The 21,364-nt window shown below is 36.7% G+C and overlaps 1 protein-coding gene and 1 non-coding gene across 2 annotated transcripts; both read left to right on the forward strand.

The window, feature by feature from the left end:
• Positions 1–5,262: 5,262 nt before the first annotated feature.
• LOC146146580 (histone acetyltransferase KAT2B-like) lies at positions 5,263–21,272 on the forward strand. Its single transcript, XM_083386624.1, has 17 exons — positions 5,263–5,464; positions 6,048–6,122; positions 6,837–6,915; positions 7,784–7,899; positions 8,758–8,895; positions 10,734–10,867; positions 11,923–12,114; positions 12,940–13,058; positions 13,688–13,822; positions 14,660–14,844; positions 15,392–15,617; positions 16,538–16,692; positions 17,131–17,334; positions 17,937–18,051; positions 19,214–19,320; positions 20,122–20,206; positions 20,528–21,272. Exons 1-17 carry the CDS (start codon positions 5,294–5,296, stop codon positions 20,719–20,721), a joined length of 2,430 nt encoding a protein of 809 aa, XP_083242750.1. The 5' UTR covers positions 5,263–5,293; the 3' UTR covers positions 20,722–21,272.
• Positions 6,965–7,039, forward strand: Trnaq-uug (transfer RNA glutamine (anticodon UUG)). Its single transcript has one exon. It is a non-coding gene; the product is annotated as a tRNA-Gln (tRNA).
• Positions 21,273–21,364: the final 92 nt, after the last annotated feature.

Genomic DNA, 21,364 nt, shown 5'->3' on the forward strand with positions numbered 1-21,364 from the left:
CATGTCAAGTGTGCCGCGACGTTCCCGGAGGTGTTTTACTTGTGTTTTTAAGGATAGGCCTACTTATTAATCAGTAGAATTAACGCAAAAACTGGATATCGCATCATGGCACTTATTTTAAACTTATGCTAAAATCCAGGTGTAATATTATGGCCTTTCCATAGTATTTTAAACAGTTTTTAAAACCTATGTTACCTTCTTTTATCGGAAATTAAGTATTAAAATAAGTTTCATTACGCGAAAGTGTAAAAGGGAGATTAACCATGCGCTCGAAACCTATGAAACATCATTATTGGCAGTATGTGACTGTAAAATTAATAATTAGGTTTGGCAGCTGTTTCGAAAAATAAATTAAGCAAAAAAATACAAAGCACCAAGGTCAGGTTTCATTTTTCGAATGCTATTAAAAGCCCACTGCTCTAATCAGGTATTGCAAGGGGGTACAATTTTCAGAACTTTGACTGGGTTAGAAATTTTAGGAAGTCTGCAAAACCGCTAAATAAGAAATTAAAGGAATGTAATACATAAAATGTTCGGCGCCTTCAGCGCGTTTCATTATAGATCAAGTCGTGCCTTTTTAGATTAGCTGCATATACGACATTTCGTGATATTGTCATTTGTCGATCGACATACAGTTCGTAGGTGTGCCGCCAAATTGTTTTAACCCTGTTGGTGTGCCGCAAAGCGAAAAAAGGTTGCGGAGCACCGCTTTAGACCAGGGGTTGTTTAACTTTTTTTACCGCGGACCCTTAAATTTTTTTTTGCTTCGCGTGGACCACGGTAGGCAAGAAATTTTCAAAAATGTCGTCACAAATTAACGTCGCAAGTAAAGAGACTTGATAAAATAAAGTCTAAATAGAGTTCTAAACCGTTTTATTTTTAATTAAACTATTTTCTTTGAAAAATTAATTACTTTCCAAATATACACAAATATTTCAATTTGGCCTTCATGGAACCCTAAAATGAGTTCACGGACCCCCAAAGGGTTCATGGACCCCAGTTTAAGCACCCCTGCTTTAGACAGTGTTTATTGAAACGTAAGTCTAAAAAATGTCTCGTTTTAGATTTGGGAAAGCTTCCGGTGTCTGGAGATGCCATTAACCTTGTGAGATGCCTGAACAATTTGTACAACGAGTGTGGGTCAAGGTAGGTATACTGCATGGGAATGTGGTACGCTCCTTTTTTGGAAGAAATACAGCACAGTATTTCATTACAGATCATGTATTACATCAGGGTGGTCCAACTTCTTTTCATTGCGGGCCAAAAACAAGGTTTATTTTATCTTGCGGGCCAATGTTTTTAAATTGCGATTCTTAGGCTTATTGCTGGAAAATGATACATAGTCTATTACTCTATGGCATATATACTAACTTTATGTAATGTATACCTTTGTTCAGTTACGGTAGTTATGAAATAATTTCAACACCAAAAAATTAAAAAAACAAAAATTGAAGAGATATTGTCAGATTGAACCAAAGCTGACTATCAGTTCGCGGGCCAAAAAAGCTGAACTCGCGGGGCCTGCAGTAGTTGGACCACGCTGTATTACATGATAGCATTCAAGGATTTGGCAAAACCACTAAAGAACAATTACATACGATAAAATTTAATTGAATGTCATTCTATTCATTGGCTTGGAAGGGAGAGGAGATGTCTTTTTTATACACATTTAGTTTCCAAAGTGCACAACTGTAGCCTACTGCGCATTACTGTTTTTTGTGCAACTTTTGTTGGAACGGGGAATTCAATGAAAAACAAGACACTGCTTTCTTCACTAAGGCAATACCTATCGTAAGACTTATCTGGGTAACGAGTATTTTTTAAATTTCTTTACAAATATAGCGATTTAATTTTAAGCCATGAGTGCGTAATTTTGGCTCTATTTATATGGATACTTACGTTTTTACCACAGATTCTTGTTTAAATAGAAACAAATAGGTTATCCTGTATTTTTAGCCTCTCCTGACCATAATGTTTTTCGTGTTCATGTGCGTTATTTCATAAATTTAGGGCGCAATAAAAACATTGTTTCGCGGTTTTCCAAAAAAAATTATAGGGTTACGAAAATGATAAAAATCGGTCGTGCAAAAAACAAAAACATCCGGGAGACAATGATCGGAAAATAGCTACAACTTGTAATAAAGAATATCAAAGCCGACGATGTTGAATATGAATAATGAGTTATTTGAAACGTTCACAAAATGATACCTACTTCTGTATGGGCTTTGATATTCTTATTATGTCTTACTACAACCTCCAACCATTATGCTCCAAAGCTATAACTTGGTTACTCTAATGTTTTTCAGTCACCAAGGAGGTTCCTGTGTTAAAGCGAGTGCAAAGTGTGGAATGGATGGCATCTCATTCGCTTTCCAACCAATAAAAACATGTTTCAATGTGATTGACGGAGTCTACACCGTCGCAACTTGGATGTTTTCTTAAGATTCAAAAGACCATAATTGAAATTAGCATTTGCAAAATGCTGAAGTTATTCATTTTTTTTTAATTTTATGTGGACATAATCAGTTTTTTTTTAAGGTTTGGTTTGGGTGACCGCTAAGTAGTTTTAAGAGACCGCAAGTGTTTCATTTAAATACCAAAAAATACCGTTTCGGTCCCCCAAAACACCTTAAAAAAAACAATGGAATAACAAAAACAATGCAATGATCTTTATATCGGAAACAACTATAGCTTAGCGAAAAGCATTGATGTGAATTCAGTTAAGTCGTTTGTAAAACTACTTAAGTCCAGGTCGAAACTTTAGCATAATATAACTAGTCAAGTCCCAGTCCAATTCTTTGTTAAAGTAAATAATTCCTAGTCAAGTTATTGATAAAAGAATAAAATAACTGTTCAAAAAAGGTGGTCAGAAGACTTTTAGTTCAGTCAAGGTATTTAAAAACATTGACCTGTGGTTTGTTTCGACTCTGGTCTTTTTGAACTTTTAGTCCCGTTTTTTTTAAGACTTGTTACAATTGAGGTAGGCCGTCACCGTTTTAGGTATTTTTCGCGTTGGATTGTATTGCTTAAATTGTGTCTGTAGAAAATGTTACTATAACAGTAATCTAAACAAAATATACCGTTTTGGCGATATTCAATTGTATTTCTTTTTTTAAGTTTGCTATTTGTGCTGGAAACCTAAAACTGTAGACCTTGTACATATAGAGCGTTGAACAGTGTACGCTGCTTTGCTTTGCTTCTTACAAACCCTCTTGTATTATTTTTTTTGTTGTTTTTATTTAACCACCTAATGTTCCCTGAGTATCCTTTAACTCTACTGCCCGTGCTTTATGCGTTAAACGCGCGCCTATATAACCACTTGCTTAGTAAAAAGTAGAAATTAAAAGATCTGGGTTGTAATTGAAAACAACGTTTAAAAATCACTTACGGATTTTGTTGTATTTGAAAAACAAGATTATGAGGTAAAACAAATAAAAACTAATTACAACTTTGAAAACGTTAGGAATTTCCAAAATTCCCCTAAAGGAGCATTTACGGCGTACGTAGATCAAAAGTTAGGCTAAAATGTTGAGGTTTTTCCTGAAAAAAAAACTTGATTATTTCCTATAATTTAGCCTCTTTGTTATTGGTTTCTGGTTTACCTTCGGCTGCTTTTTTGAGTTTTACTGTTAAATTAGCTTAATTTTTAAATTGACTTTATATCTCGAAAACATATGACTGTGCTACATGAGTACAGACTATGGATGTCCGATAATATCGGACGGGGATCGATAACCGATACCAAGTGGAAATATCTGTAGCCTATCGATCTGTACCAAATTAGCTTTCAGGGACGCCGGAGCGATTTCAGGGCAAGGGGGACGACTTTTTTGGTAAGGGCAACATAGACCGCAGGCGAGCGAAGCGAGCCGAAACATGAAACATTGGGGGGTCCGCGGGTACTCCCCCTGAAAAATGTTTGCGGCCACGCTCTCTAGATTGGCTTAAAATGGTACCAAAATTTTTTTGTTAACCACAAATGTCAACCATGTCATTTTACGAATTTTTTTGCATTTTTCCGTAGCTTTCCGTAGAAAGTAAAATATCATTTTTCACGAGAATAATTTTTTGCCCCCCTTACCCGTAAAATTTCGAGCACGACATGATTTTTGGGATTTTTTCGAGTTTATACGCTTCTAATTGAAAACAGCACCTTTGTAAAACGAAAGAACTATAAACAATCTTGATATATTTTATTCGGAACAACGGTGCATAGGCCTACAAACAATCAAATTAAAGAAGCGTACATAGTTTCCAGGGGGCGGCGAAATACTCTTAAGTCATTTAGTCACCTGTTGTGATTGAAAATTATTAAAACACTTTAGACAAAAAATACTACAAACGCTTCAAAGAAAGCTAGTCACTGCACAAAAGTACAGACAACAGCTTAGGCTATTATGCGGTATGCGGCACATCGCGACAAAATGCTCAGATTTATTTCCGCTATGTGGTAACTTTGGCCACGGTCGTCATCTCTTCTACCCACCTCAAATTAAGTTGGAAGTGGCTATTTGACTGAAATGATGTTTTACGCTTGTACCCATACGTGATTATTTATTGATTTGTTTTGGGGTTGGGGTTAGCGTTTGGGTTTGGGTGGTGGTAGTGTTAAATTTAAAACCACGAGTTTTTTAAAATTAAATAATTTTTTGGATATCGATTTTATTTACTTCGTTAGCCGGGTAAAAATCATTCGGAGATGCTTAATATGAACTATTTGACCCACTGATCATAGAGATCAGTGAATTGACGGGATCGCTCTTTAACGCTTACACCTGTTAGTGATTATATATCGATTTAAGCTGCTTATTGTATAAGTTTGGCGCTGAACAGCCGAGATCTAAATCTTTGCGCAGACTGGCGGTTACTGCTGTTTCTGCTGTTTCTGCTGCTGCGTATAAGTGCAACTGCTAAACCTCAACAGGACCACTACCAGTATACTTGCAAATCATATGACTGCAGTGTTATAAACCGTTTTGAAATGACTTGACTTTAGAATTTGGAATAAAATAGCTTGACTAGACGTATTTCATCAAGTCTTTTGGGCAAGTGACTTGGATTAAAATTAGTTTTTTTTATAAATATAATAATACCTGACACAATCTCACACAAAGCTAATCCTTCACCCTACCAAAACGTGTCATTTTGGACATTTAGGCCTTATTACGACGAATTTAGGATGTATTCCGCTTTAGATATTGTTGTCTTAAAGGTCTTATTGTGCCCTTTCCTATTCATTACACAGATATGTAGATAGTTTGTTTGCAAAACTCTGTCATAGCGAAGTGATAGGATGTCGTCAGCTGCGGTTGTTACTTCACCCAAAGCTGGGAATCGCCTTTTTATTCCGAGTGAGCTGGCACATCCTGCAAATGTGCAAAAGATTCAGCAACGCAAGATCCAAGTGAAAAACTATCCGCTGTCAAAAAAGCTGGAAAAGATTGCCAACTATTCGTCTTGTAAGGTGGGACCATTTTCAAAACAATGCTGATATTTTTATGGATGGTTTTGTGTAAACTGGACTACTGGTGGAATTAAAGTTTGTTTTTTTCTCACTCAAATAGAGTTAACTGTTGGGTGACTAAAATTATTTTAAGATGAAAAAATGTCAATATTCTATGAATTGTTTGGTTTATGCTGGTGAAATTAAGTTTATTTTCACTGAAATAGAGTTAAATGTTGTGCGACTAAAACTCTTGTAAGGTGGGATACTTTAAATTTTTATTGATGGTTTGGTTTATACTGGACTAGTGGTGAAGTTAAAGGTTGTTTGGTTTTCACTGAAATAGAGTTAAATGTTGGGTGACTAAAACTCCTGCAAGGTGTGGCAGTTTTTAAACAATGCTGATATTTCATGAATGATTTGGTTCATACTGGTAAAATAAGGTTTATTTTTTACTGAAATATAGTTAACTGTTGTGTGACTAAAACTCTTTTAAAGTGGAACACTTTAAAAAAAATGTCAATATTTTATTTGTTAGTTTGGTGTATACTGAAAAAAAAAAAAAATACTAACCAGAATATTTTAATTTACTGTGTTTTTGCAGGAGGATTCTTGTAAGTGCATGGGATGGAAAAGTGGAAGTTCCCTGAATACTGGAGGCCCAGCAAGTGGAACACATGTAGGTTTAATTCTTAACCTGAAGCTCGGTATGTCAGAATACTAGCGACTTGGCAACTATATCGACTGAAGAATCAGTAGAAAACCAAATAAATTGGTGCAAGAAAAATATATATATATTTAAAAAAAAAACATTTTTAAAATTGATTTTTTTAAACTTTTTTTTAAATAATCATGTCACAGTTTAAAATAACATTCTTGTTTCTAAACTTATTTAATTAAAATGCCAATTTAAAAATGTAGGCCCAAAATGCTTGTCACCAGAAGGCCGGCAAGGTTCTGCCAGCATGCTAGAGTTTTCAGGGGGATAACTGACAATTAGTTGCTTTGAAGCATGTAAGGCAATGCACGTTTTTTTGTTTTTTTATGCGTCAATTCGCAGTCGCTTAGGCGAACAGGTGAGTGCAAAATATCAATCCTGCGATGTTAATAAGTTAAGACTGTAGTAAGACATAAACTCAGCCTCTGCCATACTTCACTGTTGCTTTTCCATTTTCGAAGTTCATTGATAAAGCAAATCAACAACCGACCATACTCAACGCTAGAACTGTTCAAAGACTTCAGTTATCTGATTTTTGTGTGAAAAATAAAACTTGACTTAACATTTTCAACAAAAATTAGATATATTTCTATATAAAATATTTGTTTGGTTGAAGTATGCCTATAAATCTTTGGAAAGATAACATCGTCATTTTCTCATATTTATATTTTTCAGGCTGTTTCACAATCCCAGGTCAAGTGCAAGAATTGCCCGCATCAGTTAGCTTCACATGTCAAGCACACGGACAATATGAGTAAGCATACGAATAAGGCATGGTTGTTTCTCGACTCGCTCCTCTCTGAGCCTGCATAGCTCAGTTGGTAGAGCGACAGTCCCGGCTTGACCGGAGGTCGTGAGTTCGAACCTCACTGCAGGCCAGTTGTTTTTCTGGCTTGCTCTGCTTGCATCATAGATCAACAGATTCGGCGAGTCTGCGATGGCTTTTCGGTGTACTATTGATACGGAAGCCGTAATCGTTGGTCATAAAGCAACTTCCGAGGGGCTATATCACAGATGTTATTAAACACATATGTTTGTGTGTGTCTTTCATACGAATAAGAGTTACACAAACAATTTTTTTGTGTTTCCTAGTAATGGTTGACTCTACCTGAAACTGAAAAACATTATACACAATTGTGTACAACTAGGGTCTGGCCCTTCGAGTTGGATTCTGGGTGTTTTTCACCAAAATTGAGTAACTGAGATAAGGGCTTTGAACCAAAATTGTTAATGTATAACAGTGGCCTTAAAAAACAGGAAAGTTGTGAAATAGGATTATTACCTAAGGGTCATTTTGTATCTCTCACGAGTTTACCTTCATGTAAAGGCCAAAGACTCACCCATGATTTGGACTCAGGGTATTTTTAACCTACTCATTCACCCTGATGACAACTTAATATTCCTGGAAGTGTTTCACCAAAAAGGAGTTACTGAAAAAGTGCTTTGAACCCAGATTGTTTATCTATAACAGAGGCCTTAGAAATATAGGATTGTCACTAGAATAGTCATTTTGTATCTCCGACGCATTTACCCTCATTTAAAGGCCTATGGCCGACTCATGATTTGGACTTGGTGTAGCTTCAACCGATTCCTTCATTCTGCTTAAAACTGCTTTATTTTAGAGGAAGAAGAGATGAACCGACTCCTCGGGATGATTGTTGATGTTGAGAACCTCGTCGTTTGTGTGCAGAAAGAGGAAGATACTGACACTAAACAAGTCTACTTCTACCTTTACAAGGTACATTTGAAACTTTACAAATAAGTTACTGATGAACAGGTATTTAACCTGCATCTTGTATCTGTACCTTGACACTTTACAGCAGGACTACTCAACTATTTTTAGCAAAATTCCAGTTACAAAAGCTAAAATTTGCTTAGGTCTGTTATGAATCTCATGAGATAATTTGAAGTCACACAAAATGTTTAAATACAGTATAATTTGCATATGTTGTTCTCTTCAACTGAAAATTCTGTTATGTCCATTACTAGAAAAGGGTTTTCAATGAACAGCAGCAATTGTTTGCCAAGAAAATACTAATCATTAAATCGCATTTCTAATTAAATACTGAGACATATAAGGTATGAGGTCGGGATTCAACACTGAAAATGTCCACATTCGGATCTTGGTCCGCCAGTTGAGTGGCCCAGCTTTACAGATAAAATATGGAGTAACGGGTTTTTAACCTGACTGTATCTTGAGTTTCTGGAACATTGTTATTATATTTGTCCACTCCTTTGTCAACTTTTAAATAAAAAAGTAAAATTTAAATGCTGTAATTAAAAGAATGTTATTTTTTTAGAACTAACTTTTAAGCTGTATTTTGGCTTGTTATAAACACTTACAAGTTGTAAATGAAACTATGTTATAGAATAAAATCTCAGGTTCTAGCATATAAAACCTATAAAACATGTTGCAATATCAGTAAAGGGTATCGTTGATTCTTCCATTCCACTCGCTGGCCTATTAGTATATCTACAAACAGATAATTCAGTGCAATTTTCTCGCCAAAGGCTGCATGTATATAATATTACAAAGCTATTTCTTCTTGTATATATATAAGCTACAACAATAATGCTATCTGAAATTCTCTTATAGCTATTGAGAAAGAGCATTTTGCAAATGAGCCGGCCAGTGATTGAAGGACCACTTGGATCACCACCGTTCAGCCAGCCAAGTATCAGCAAGGCGGTCACCAATTTCATTATCTACAAGTTTGGGCATCTGCCCCAGAAGGTAAAATAAGGATAGAATTTGCTTAAGCGCAATAGTTGATATGCAACTGGAATTATCAAACCTTACCCCAAGTCAGAAAATGCTGCTGTAATTAAGGTTTGTCAACAATTTGTTATTTCGGATACAGGGTGTCTTTAAACAAAGTATGTCAGTTTGTATAACAATTCTATTTTATATGGATAGAGTCAATTTGCTTTTGTCCTTGTGTCCCTGTTAGTTAACCAAAAGTACGACTTTACAATTTGGTTTGTCAACATGAGCCTAACTGCACAAGAATTAGCATGCTTTGATTTAATCTGTTCAACTGACTTAGTGAATAGTGATGCCCGATCTGTTAACTTATCATTATATTCATGTTAAATGTGATTGTAATTGTTTTTGCGCGGCACCCTGGGGTGTCATTTTTAATGCCCAAGGGTGCCGAGAGATATTTGAGAATCTTTAAGAATTTCATTTTTCCTCAACTTTTTAGAGTGCAATAAATCCAATAAAAACTTCCTGCAGTGTGCAAAGTTGATATGTGTTGTTCCAGTTGCGTTTATTGTGACATTCTGGTGATTGACATACAGAACAATCTTTTAGGGGTGCCGCAATCTATTTATTATTTTTGAGGGGTGCCATATGCTATAAAAGGTTGAGCAACACTGTGTAGCGCGTTTAGGGGATGGTTTAGTGTGAGTAGGTAAGTAGGACCATGCATTCGTTTTTGGCAGGGTCAGTTATACCAAGATAATCTAGGTGAAAGCCATGCTTTAGATGTTTGCGTTTTTTTTCAAATAGTAATTTAGCCAAAATAGGCAAACATTTTGATTGCAAGAAAAACTATCGTAAACTTAACTTTTTTATTTGTTGCATACAAATTTGTCATATTTTTAATTGCCTATTTAACCACAGGTTTGTATAAGTTACATTCATTTGCGCTCATTGTATAAAAAATGTTTTGAGTCGTTATTTCTAAATAACCAGATGTCTAAAAATCCTAAATTTGCTTATTGCCCAGAAGTGTTCCACTTAAAAGTGAAAAAATGCTATTTTAATAATTACCCTGTTTTTGTTATTGTGAGCGAAATTATGCTTTTGTGCAGGAATTTCAAGTAATGCCATTTGTCCTGTTTTTAATTGCCTATTTGCACGCCGGTTTCACTGGCAACTACAGGTTTCATTCAGTTGCTTTCATGCTATCATTCTATAAAAATATTTTTTCGGCCGCCATTTCTATAAACCACCTAGAAATCCTAAATCTGCTAGTTGTTAATAAGCGTCCTACTTAAAACGTTCCAATAGTATTTTTACGACTTTATATTTTTCGTAAATAACAAATTAGCGTGAGTTCTGCTTTTATTTAATCTTAGCGCTAATGTTCTGCCGCAGTAAGAATATTTGCCTAATTCTCAAAAATACCAAGAAACGTAATTGCCATTATTAATTATTGACAACAACAACGAGCTTGCGCATTACAATAATCTACATACTTTATCGACTAAACAATCAACAACTAATCAAATACTTTTACATAACATTTTCCCTTATCAAAGAACATATCTTCAAAACTGCAGCAATACATAGCGACAAATACGCTAATATTAACTATAACCACAATAATAAGAATCTCCACGATAATCGCGTGATCCCCCATGCATATAGTCGCGCGGTGAATATTGTGGTAACCGGCGCCTATGAAATGCACGAATATTTAAAATCATTGGGGTACTGAGTGTGATTTTAGTATTCCTTAAGTATAATTACTAACGGCTAAAGATGTTGCAAGACCGCTACAATTATGATATGTCAATTATATTACCCTGTTTTTGTCATTGCGACCTTATGTTTCTGTGCAGGAATTCCAAGTAATGCACGAACTTGCCAAGATCTTCATCGTTTTTTTAAACCAAGAAACCTTTGAAACGCCGGCAGCTCGAAAGTTGAGAAACGAGACTTCAGATTTGCAGGACTACAAAATGAACTACACAAGGTCAGTGACAAAATACAGGAACAGACAAAACAGAGACAATAATTTATTTGTGGTCAGTCTACTTATTAAGGCTGATGTCTTTGTTACTCCTTTTTGCGTTTTGTAAAACCTAATGGTATGACCAAACCCTTGAAACAGGGGTTCTTAAACTTTTTTTACCGCGGACCCCTAAATTTTTTTTTTGGTTTGCGTGGCCACAGAAGGCGAGAAATTTAAAAAAATTACATCATAATATGACGTCACAATACAAATAGACTTCAGAAATCTGCTGATTTCGGTCCAAAAATGCAAAAGTGTAATCAATTCTAGATTCAGTGCAAAACCAATTAATTTTTTTAAAGTTATTTAAAAAATTGATTACTTCCTAAATATACACTACTATTTCCATAAGGCTTTCATGGACCCCCTAAAACTAGTTCACGGTCCCCCAAGGGGTCCATGGACCCCAGTTTAAGAACCCCTGGCACCTTAAAATATACAATGATCAATAAAATTGTGATAGTAAAACTTTTAACTAAGTCTTTTAGTTTGGCACACCCTTACAAACGCAAATTCATAGGTATTTGATTTATTTGTTCAAAAGAAAAAATGTTCTTACTGCTAAATTTTATTATAGTGCCAACGTTTCAACCACATACTCAGGCAATCTTCGTCAGGGCAATATAATTGCAACTAAAGGTGAAAACTTATATACGCCAGGCAAACAATAAAGGAAATTCACAAAGCCACGTTCTAAACCACGAGGCGACATAAAGCGAAAACTGTTCTTTAGGCGAGCAAATATATATATTTACCAGACAAAGTTGCAATAATATTGCCCTAAAGAAGATTGTCCGAATAGGTGATCAAAACGTTGGTGCTTTCATAAAATTTTGCCGGTGGAACAGTTTCGCAATTGAAACAATGTCTGGCACCCTGGCAGCAACAGTATATTTATTTATACAAAGTCTTAAATTCTTGAAGCGAGATCAACCTCGTACAATATCACATTTACATCGCCTTAATTATTCTTGAATTTCATTAACCAATAAAGATTAACTTTTTGAATTTTATAGGTGGCTGTGCTACTGCCGTGTGCCAAAGTTTTGCGAAAGCCTTGCATACCACATTCCTGTCGAGGTGTTCGGGCGGCCCTTGCTTAAATCTATATTTCCTCTTCTACGGCGACGAGTGCTTGACAACTTTCGGTCAGAAAAAGTCCACGTCCCGGCTGACAAAAGAACTCTCATCCTATCTCATTTTCCGAAGTAAGTATATGTACATATCAGACGTGGAATAAATATCAAAGCCCATACAAATGTAGGTAGAATTTTGTGAACGTTTCCAATAAACTTTAAGATAATGGCTGGAAGTTGTAGTTAGACGTAGAATGAATATCAAAACCCATACAGAAGTAGGTGGCAGACTGGAAAAGGGACTAGCCTGCATTAATGTTCAAACTCAGCATCTTCAGGCAAACTCTGTCTGTCGCTTTACACACTGAGCTACCCAGGACAAGTGAACCAATGCACCCATGGCCTACTGCATCTTGTTTATAATTGTCTTAACGAGTTCCAGAGCCTCCATAGCTCAGTCGGTAGAGCGACCGTCTCAGTTTGGTCTGAGGTTGTGAGTTCGAATCTCTTCAGCATATATAGGCGACTGAATTTAAGTTAGCTTTTCCAAAGGCACCCAGTGTACTACATAACGTGTGCCATTTATCGTTATATGAATATGTTTTAATACATTGGTCTGGCTAACATTTTTTTGCTTTGCCGATATTTACCTGTATTTGTTGCGTGTAGCAGGCCTGCATCTTGTTTTCAGGGATGATGTCATAATACAAAAAAAAAAAACTGCTGTTTCCGGTCATACTTGGGAAAAATATTAAACTTGAATCGAGTGTTAATTCGTTCAAGGAAATGTTAAAGCGTTTTTTTGTTAAATCCTTTTCTTTAAAAAAAAATCATTTTATTTTAAATTAAACGCTAACATTCTAATGCGCCTTCACGTACCCCCAAAGGCCCATGGACCCCAGTTTAAGAACCCCTACTACAAAATTTCAGTTTAAATAAATTACGATAAAATTTCAGATTCCTTTCAATGCTTGAGGAGGAATTAAACTCTTCCAATTCACCGATATGGGATGTTGACTTCTCCCAGATGCCAGCGCATATGCCCCTACCCTCGCCACACTCGAACGAGTCAGCAAGTAAGGACAGATTGCAATTAAGTAATCGTCCATTTCTATCTTGTTTATAAGAGGACTAGTCGGCTTCACACTGACCTTCTAAATCATGTTCTCTCATTTTACAATAACTTGAAAAAATAATTATTTAAAAAATATTTATATAAGTAATCATCCATCTTGTTTATAAAAAAGACTAGTAAAAGCCAGATTGGTTAAGCACAAAAATTAGGAAGAATTTTTGTAACCAATATAGATTTAATTTTTATATATTTATCTTAAAAAGATTAAATAAAAAAAATTTTATTGTGCTAAAGTACCAATACCTTGTCCAGTTATTATCTTGCACTGCCGTTATGTTTAAGGATGCCCGCCACTTGACACTGTATTCAGATACGATTACTGATATCTGATTTTTTGAAAAAGTAAGGACTTTATTAACATGCAAAAGAGTTGAAATTGAACTTTCAACGGCAATTTTCAAGGTTGTTAGCCAAAGTTTGCTTGCGGGCTGTTAGAAGGTAGAAATAACACAACGGGCCGTAGTTTGGTTACCCCTGCCTTACAACACTAAAAAATGCCGTGGAAATCATTAAACAAAAGCCACCTTTGCTTATCGCAGCTGTGCAATACAAATCTTGACGTTTTTGCAGATGACTTATACCTAACGAGTCCAGGTACCCCTGGCAGTTTCGGCAACCTGTTTTTGATGACGTCACCCATCGGGATTCCCCACACTCCGAACGAAACCAGTCGTACGCTGAGCTTTGGTAGTGCTGGCACTCCAGGTAACATATGTTAAGCTTTGGTTGTTCTTGGTGTATTTTCGAAGATAAAAAGTGAGTTTAACTGTGTTGGAAAACGTATTCTGTATTGTTGTTTTTAATGACTTATGGGTTTCGACATTTCCATACCTCGTTTTAACTAAAACCTTCCACCAGTATGCTTTTTATGTGCTAAGATTTTTTTTTGTTCTGACTCAACACCCCCTTAACTCACCCCATCAATATTCCTGACAACGGTCAAGGGAATAAATGGCCCCAATCGTTCCAGGCTGATTCATGTGGTTACCTATATGCTGTCTATTCATGATTTTACTGAACTTTTTCTTGGGAATTCAAGGCTGGTTAGTTATAACACAACATAGTCTTCAGTGCGGATGCGCATACAGAAGTAGGTATCCTACTATAGTGCTTGTAAACCTTTTTTGGTACTGTACACACTTTTACGTTTACTGAAGAAATTTCACGCAATGCAGTGAACTTTGCATATACCCTGTTGTACTGTAAAATAACTATTAACCGTTATGAAGAAATACTTAGTACCTCACACTAACGATTATTAAGAGAAGTGTTTGGTTATCATGTCACAGACATAATTTAGTATCTTCCAAGCTATACGTACAGTCGTACACTAAATACATGTTGTGTCATGTATTGTACACGACAGTCAGTCTGGTTATAAACCTGTTTTTATATTGTTATACCTGATCATAAGCCTATTGTACTGCGGTATGTTGTACACCCCAGTACACCCCACCAATGTGGTACACCCTTGCTACATCGTGGGGTGTACAACACACTCGACACCTAAACGCAAAACCTCAATACTCCCTTGTACGACAGGCAAGGACGGATCGGGTAAGGGCGAAAAACGGAAGGCTTCGGACGCAACGTCTGCGTCTCTGGACGGATCAGCAAAGTTCCCCCGCTTCGGCAACCTTAATGAGTCGGAGGGCGACCTGAGCCTTGAAGTCCTTAATGAGGTTGTTGCTACAGTTACCGACCCAGCGCATATGCTTGGCCCAGAGGTAAGAGGTCGTTTTGAAATGAAAGTCTTTTGTAAAATAAGTGTAGGTCAAGTTTGAAGCATAATGGCTGGACGTTTTAGTAAGACGGAATAAGAATATCAAAGCCCATACAGAAATAAGTAGCATTTTGAACATTTCGAATACGAAAGAAGAAGTTTTCTGCCCTTTTTAAATTAGTAAATTAAAAAATCTTCCAGTTTTGCGCGAATTTGAATTATTGTTTGTTGTTTTTTTTTTTCAATTTTAATTTCAAGCATTTGGGAGATCATTTTTATTTACAAATAACTGGGTGGACATTCTTAATTTTAGGCAATTAGAAAGTCATTTTTCTATTTCCAACTAATAGCTACCCACTTTTATCAACTAGGGTTTTGTTGCAAGAACCAAACAGTAAAAACACCCGCTTTTTTGTGTGCAGACTGCGAACCTTTAAAAAACAATTACATAAAATGTATATGTTTACTATGGCATTTATATGTTTTGGCTACGATTTATATTAAAAAAAAACGTTGCTGCGATCTAATTTTTCGATCGTTTTTTTGCGCAGACGGCGAACCTTTCTTCCCAGTCTGCACGCGACGAAGCAGCTCGCCAAGAAGAAAGGAGAGGTTTGATCGAGTTTCACGTCATCTCCAACTCAGCCTACGCCTCCAAGCAAACCTTAACCTGGCTTGTAGAGATACAGAACGTGTTCGCTCGTCAGCTGCCAAGGATGCCGAGGGATTACATCGCTAGACTCGTGTTCGATGTACGCCACCGCACTCTGGCACTCGGTAAGTATTGTTGTGGACAGGGATGTCCGATAGTATCGGATCGGGGCCGATACCCGATACAAAGTGCTAGTATCGTCCTCGTCCGATACTAGGGTGGTATCGGCGCCGATCAGATACCTAATTTATATTTGAATTTTAACTAAATAGATCTTAATTAGGACATTGCAACAGTATCGGACCTGGTCGATACCAGTTTCAAGTGTTATAGGCCGGTACTCGTCCGATACTAGGGCCGTATCGGCGCCGATCCGATAGTGGCATTTCACACTGAATGTTAGCATGATTGGCGCCCAACGCAGCGGCCTTAATACGTAAATTATAACAAACTAGTAAGTTAGCGAATAAAAATAACTAAACATGTTATATCAAATATATGGAACATTTCAATTTCGTTTTTTTGCTTGTTTGATCGCGATGCGCTTTGTCCGAAATTTGACAAAAATTATTATCGATATCCGATCATGTTATAAAATGAAAAATTAAAATGTAGTTTTTCCACGATTTTGGGCCAAAATTCGCATCACTTAAGGCACATATTCATACCTAAAAATCTCCTAATGCTTGTAGTAAGACGTGGTAAGAATATCAAAGTCCATACAAGTAGGCCGCATTTTGAACCTTTCGAATAACTCTATGTTGAAAACGAGTGCCACTATGTTAAAAATGAATAACGATTTATTAAAGTTCTCTGATCGTTCAAAATGTTACCTACTTCTGTACGGGCTTTTATATTCTTACTACGTTTAACTACAATTATCCACCCATTATCTTAAGATTTATTCGAAACGTCCCAAGAATGATCCCTATACTTCTGTATGGGCTTTAATATTCGTACTATACGTCTAAAAGCATACAGTTTGAAAATCGCCGTATTGGGCGATCTTTCTCGTTTGACCTTCCCCGCTTTTGTGACGCAACAGTGAAGGAGTGTCACGTGATCGGGGGCATCTGCTTCCGAATGTTTCCAACCCAGCACTTCACCGAGATCGTGTTCTGCGCTGTGACGTCAAACGAACAGGTCAAAGGTTACGGTACGCACCTGATGAACCACCTCAAGGAATATCACATCAAGCAGGTAAGCTGCTTCTACGGGTTAACAGTAGGGTCGATAATATCGGTGCCGATACCCGATTTTACACAATGTGAATCACGCCGGATGGGGAATCCGTGAGTAACAAAGTTTAGGTCGCTTCTTCCGAGGGTCATGAGTTCGATCGAGGTATAAACCATAAAAGAACAAAAATTTGAACCATATATGAGCAATGAAAAATTATTGAAAGTAAAAGAAAATGTTAACCTTAAAAGTTAAAAAAATGTAAACAAAAAATTAAACCATAAAAGTAAAAAAAAATTGAATCATGAAAAGTAAAAAAGTTAACAAAAAAAATTGAGCCTTAAGAGCAATAAAAAAATTGTGCCTTGAAAGTAAAAAAATGTTTAAACATACGAAAAAAAAACTGAACCATTTATTTTAGCCTTAAGTTGAGTCTAACCGTGCAAAAACTTCCCACAGAACGTGCTTCACTTCCTCACATACGCCGACGAGTACGCGATCGGCTACTTTAAGAAGCAGGGCTTCAGCAAGGAGATCAACGTACCACGGTCAGGCTACGTTGGCTACATCAAGGATTACGAAGGCGCAACGCTGATGGGATGCGAGCTTAACCCCCGCATCCCCTACACTGAGTTCAGCAACATCATTCGCAAACAGAAGGAGGTTCGTTTGTGTTTCGCCGTGGAGCTTTTACACGGCCGCCACAGTCTAATGTCGTTGATCGATTGATTTGCGTAATCAAGTTAGAAGTCCTAAACCTTTCGGAAAAAGACCAAAATGGCCAGAATAAGGCCTATACGGCGTTTACGTAACCTCAAACCTCACCCCTAACTCCACTAAAAATGTTAACCCTAACCTATTTTCTAACCCCACCTATTAGTCATTACCCACCAATACCCCAAATAGGGTCACAAAAATCAGTGCCAAAACAGCGGCGCCATAACGGCCCGTTCAAACTATGTCTTCCAAACTTCGGCACTAAAATGGCCGATGCCAGACCCATGGCCCCGATCGTTCTATATCCTATCCCTACATTTTAAAGGGGTTATTTTGGCCATTTAAGCCGTATTCCTATAAGTTTAGGACTTATTCCGCAGATTAAAGTTCTTATTCCCTCGTTATAATTACTTATTACTGCGTATTTGGCTTTATTATGTCGTTACTATGATATTCTACATTTATCTACTTTAGGTCCTGTTGCTTTTTGGTCTTATTGTGTGTTCCCGTTCCTAAAGTTCCAAGACACTTTACTAATCTTTCTTCAGATCCTCAAAAAACTCATCGAAAAAAAGCAGCAGCAAATCAGCCAGGTCTACTCTGGTCTATCTTGCTTTAAGGACGGCGTGCGTCAAATTCCAGTCGAGAGCATTTTAGGAATAAGTAAGTGAAAATAAATCTTTGTAGGTAGCCTACAAAGTTCTCCAATTCTAAATCTGGAAATCATGCAGCACTGTTTAACGACAAATGTATTTGTCACGATTTTAATACAACTTTTCGTTAAATAATGCTACCTGATTTTCAGTTAAAAAAAAAAAAAAAAAAGATTGACTTTTCGCCGGCCTGAAATGCTTTTCCATTTAAAGTAGTGTTTTTTAATGAAATATACACTTTAAATGAGTTGATGAAATCAGCAGTTCTTCGGTTGCCTTTGATATTATTTTTAAGCACCCCAAAATAGAAGTTAAATCAGGGGTTCTTGAACTGGGGTCCATGGACCCCTTGGGGGTCCGTGAACTAATTTCAGGTGACCATGAAGGCCAAATTGAAATATCAGTATATATTTAAAGTATTAATTTTTTAAAGAAAATAGTTTAGTTAAAAAAACGTTTTAGCACTAAATGTATTTAGACTCCATTTTACTTAAATCGTCAGCATATTTCTGACAGTCTATTTGTATTTTGACGTAAATTTGTGACGTCATTATTAAATATTTTCTGCCAAGGGTGGTCCGCGCGAAGCAAAAAAAACATTTTAGGGGCCCCCGGTAAAAAAGTTTAAGAACCCTGAGTTAAATGATGAATTAAATTTACCAGTTATTATAATATCGGATCGTCATGATCACGATTTACGATCGCAATACGCGACTTTGCCTTTTTGCCTCAAAACATAGTAGGTTCATAACTCGTGGTAGGCTTTAAATTAATAAAGTAGGGCGAATATTTTTTAACTTGTCAAAAAAAGTAAAAATTTTGTCAAAATTTACACGTTAGGTCAAAATTTTTTAAGTCGAAATCGAATAAAAATGCACATAAATCGCTTACAAAATTAAAAAAAAACTAAAGTCAGCTTTTTGAAACTTATCTTTCATTTTATCAAAAAAAAAATTAGTTTTGATCAAAGTCATTTTAACCGTATTATATCTTCATTAGAGCATTATACGGTATAAAAAACGCGTGATTAATGACGCCTAGGTTATTTAAATCAATGTATTTGTAACAGGTCAAAATTTTGTCAAAATAAATTATAATCAGGTCAAAATTTCCTATTTTTTTGGGTCAAAAAAAATTTGCCCTGATGATAAGTGTTTTGCATCCTGTAATAGGAAATACAGGGTGGGAAAACATGAAGAATCGTGAGAAGAAACCACAAGTTGAAGACAGCGTCGATGCCTTGCTCACTCCACTCAAGTCAATCGTACAGAGCTTAAAGGTGAGTTAAAACATCGCAGAGACCACACGACGCACAAGCTGCCTTTAATGGATGGATGTTCCCACGAAAAAAAGAGTTTCGGCGAAGCTTAGACGATTTCAGCTTTTGGCGATGACTTTATGCGAAACTAGAGCAGGGTGCGAAATGACAAAATGTCGTGATTATTACGCACAGGGGTCGAAATACCACTTGCTAGTAGGGACATTCTTGAAGGTGAGTTTAAACCTCCCCAGAGAAAAGCCTGAATACATTTCTTGCGCTAATGTGAATAAAGTCGGACTTTTTCCGGATAATTGTAAACCGCATGGGAACAGTTTGACCGATATAACACTTCCTACCTATAAAAATCTTTTCTTTTTATCTATAAACGTTTCTTCGACTTTTCTTACTTTTCAAAATATATACAGTATACACCCTTACAAATGTTTCATCTGGAAGACTTTCAAATCTTTGTTTTTACTTGTTATCATGAATTGTTGTTGGTCTCCAAAGTTTTTTATGGCTGTAAGGCCTGGCGATCGCGTTAAGAAAACATAAATGACTGAGCAACAAAACTGTAGTGAACTTTATTAAATTGCTGTTCAACTTATAATTTCACTAAAATTTAGTTAATTACAGCCGAAAACGTTTCAACTATAGACATTAAAATATAGTTAAGGATATGTATCGCGGCACGGTAGAATTAGTTCTGCGGGCCGAATTTGACCCTTGGGTCGTAGTTGTGTGATCACTGCCCTATCTTATATGCAAGTATAGGTATTTTTACGCATGCTGTTTTTATTGCTTTACTTGTCTTCTCAGAACCACAGCAGTGCCTGGCCATTTCTGGAACCGGTCAAAAAATCCGAGGTGCCAGATTATTATGACGTCATCAAGTCGCCAATGGGTAAGTAGTCTTAATAAGTTTTCCTGAAACCACTAACAACAGACGAAGTGTTAGTAAGTTTTCGATTATTTTTTAAAGTTAAGTTACACTTCTAACAGTTAATAGTAAACTACTGAACGCTGTCGCATGTACAGCTCCCAAAATCGAAAAATCGATTGTCCTGTACGTTTTAAACAATGATCTTTGAATACTAGACTACTACAATTCTGAACAGCGCCAACTTAGCAAATGTTTATAATCTAGAAAGAATAAGCTGCTACATGGATTTTAAAAAGATAGCTTTCTATATATCTCGAGTTATTCACCACACGGTGCCTTTAGACCTGAAGACGCTAAGCGATCGAATCCGTCAGCGTAATTACAGCAGCAAGGCTTCGTTCATCGGGGACGCTCAGCAGATCTTCGACAACTGCCGCCTCTTCAACTCTGCACAGTCCGACTACTACAAGTGCGCAGACGTGCTGGAGGGCTTCTTCTACACCAAACTGCGCGATCACGGCTTGCTAGAGAAATGACTTAGTGGTCTATATCACAGCCACGTATAGGCTCACCGAAGTGTGCTGAACTTGATGAGAGCAAACGCGTTTGCGTCGCGAGTTGGAAGATTGAAATCGGTCCGGAAACCGAATCGCAGATGTCAGTTTTGTGTGTCGCCGTGCGGGCGCGGACATTTTCAGATATGACGTCATAAAGTTACGTCGTTACTAACGCGACGTCACAAAGTTTGGTTCTACAGTGGTGGCACAAAGTTGCGTTGTAACGGACGTCACAAAGTTGCTTCTAAATGTTTCGTCATAAAGAAGTATCCTTAAGAACGTTACACAGTTCGCTTGTTTTACTAAAATGCAAAGTTGAAGGTTGGAGAGGTGTTGTACTCACTATACAAAATCTAAATCACAAAGGTGTTCTCAATTGATGCAAAGCGAAAAACGCTTGAGACGCACGAAACCTTTTGGCTAAACCAATTCTTTTCAAAATTGGTAAACAGGACATACTAGAAACATAAATTACAATTACCAGAGGAGCTGCTGCTGGTGATTGTTAATATTAGAAACATAATTTAGATTTGTGTGAAACACTCATAATTTTACTTTTACGTAGTTAGGCAAAACATACAGTTAGGATGCCACCTCCCCCCTGGCTATGCCTCGTTCGCTA

Source organism: Ascidiella aspersa, chromosome 4 (genome assembly GCF_963924565.1).
Source record: "Ascidiella aspersa chromosome 4, kaAscAspe10.2, whole genome shotgun sequence".
In the NCBI taxonomy this organism is placed as follows: Eukaryota; Metazoa; Chordata; class Ascidiacea; order Phlebobranchia; family Ascidiidae; genus Ascidiella; species Ascidiella aspersa.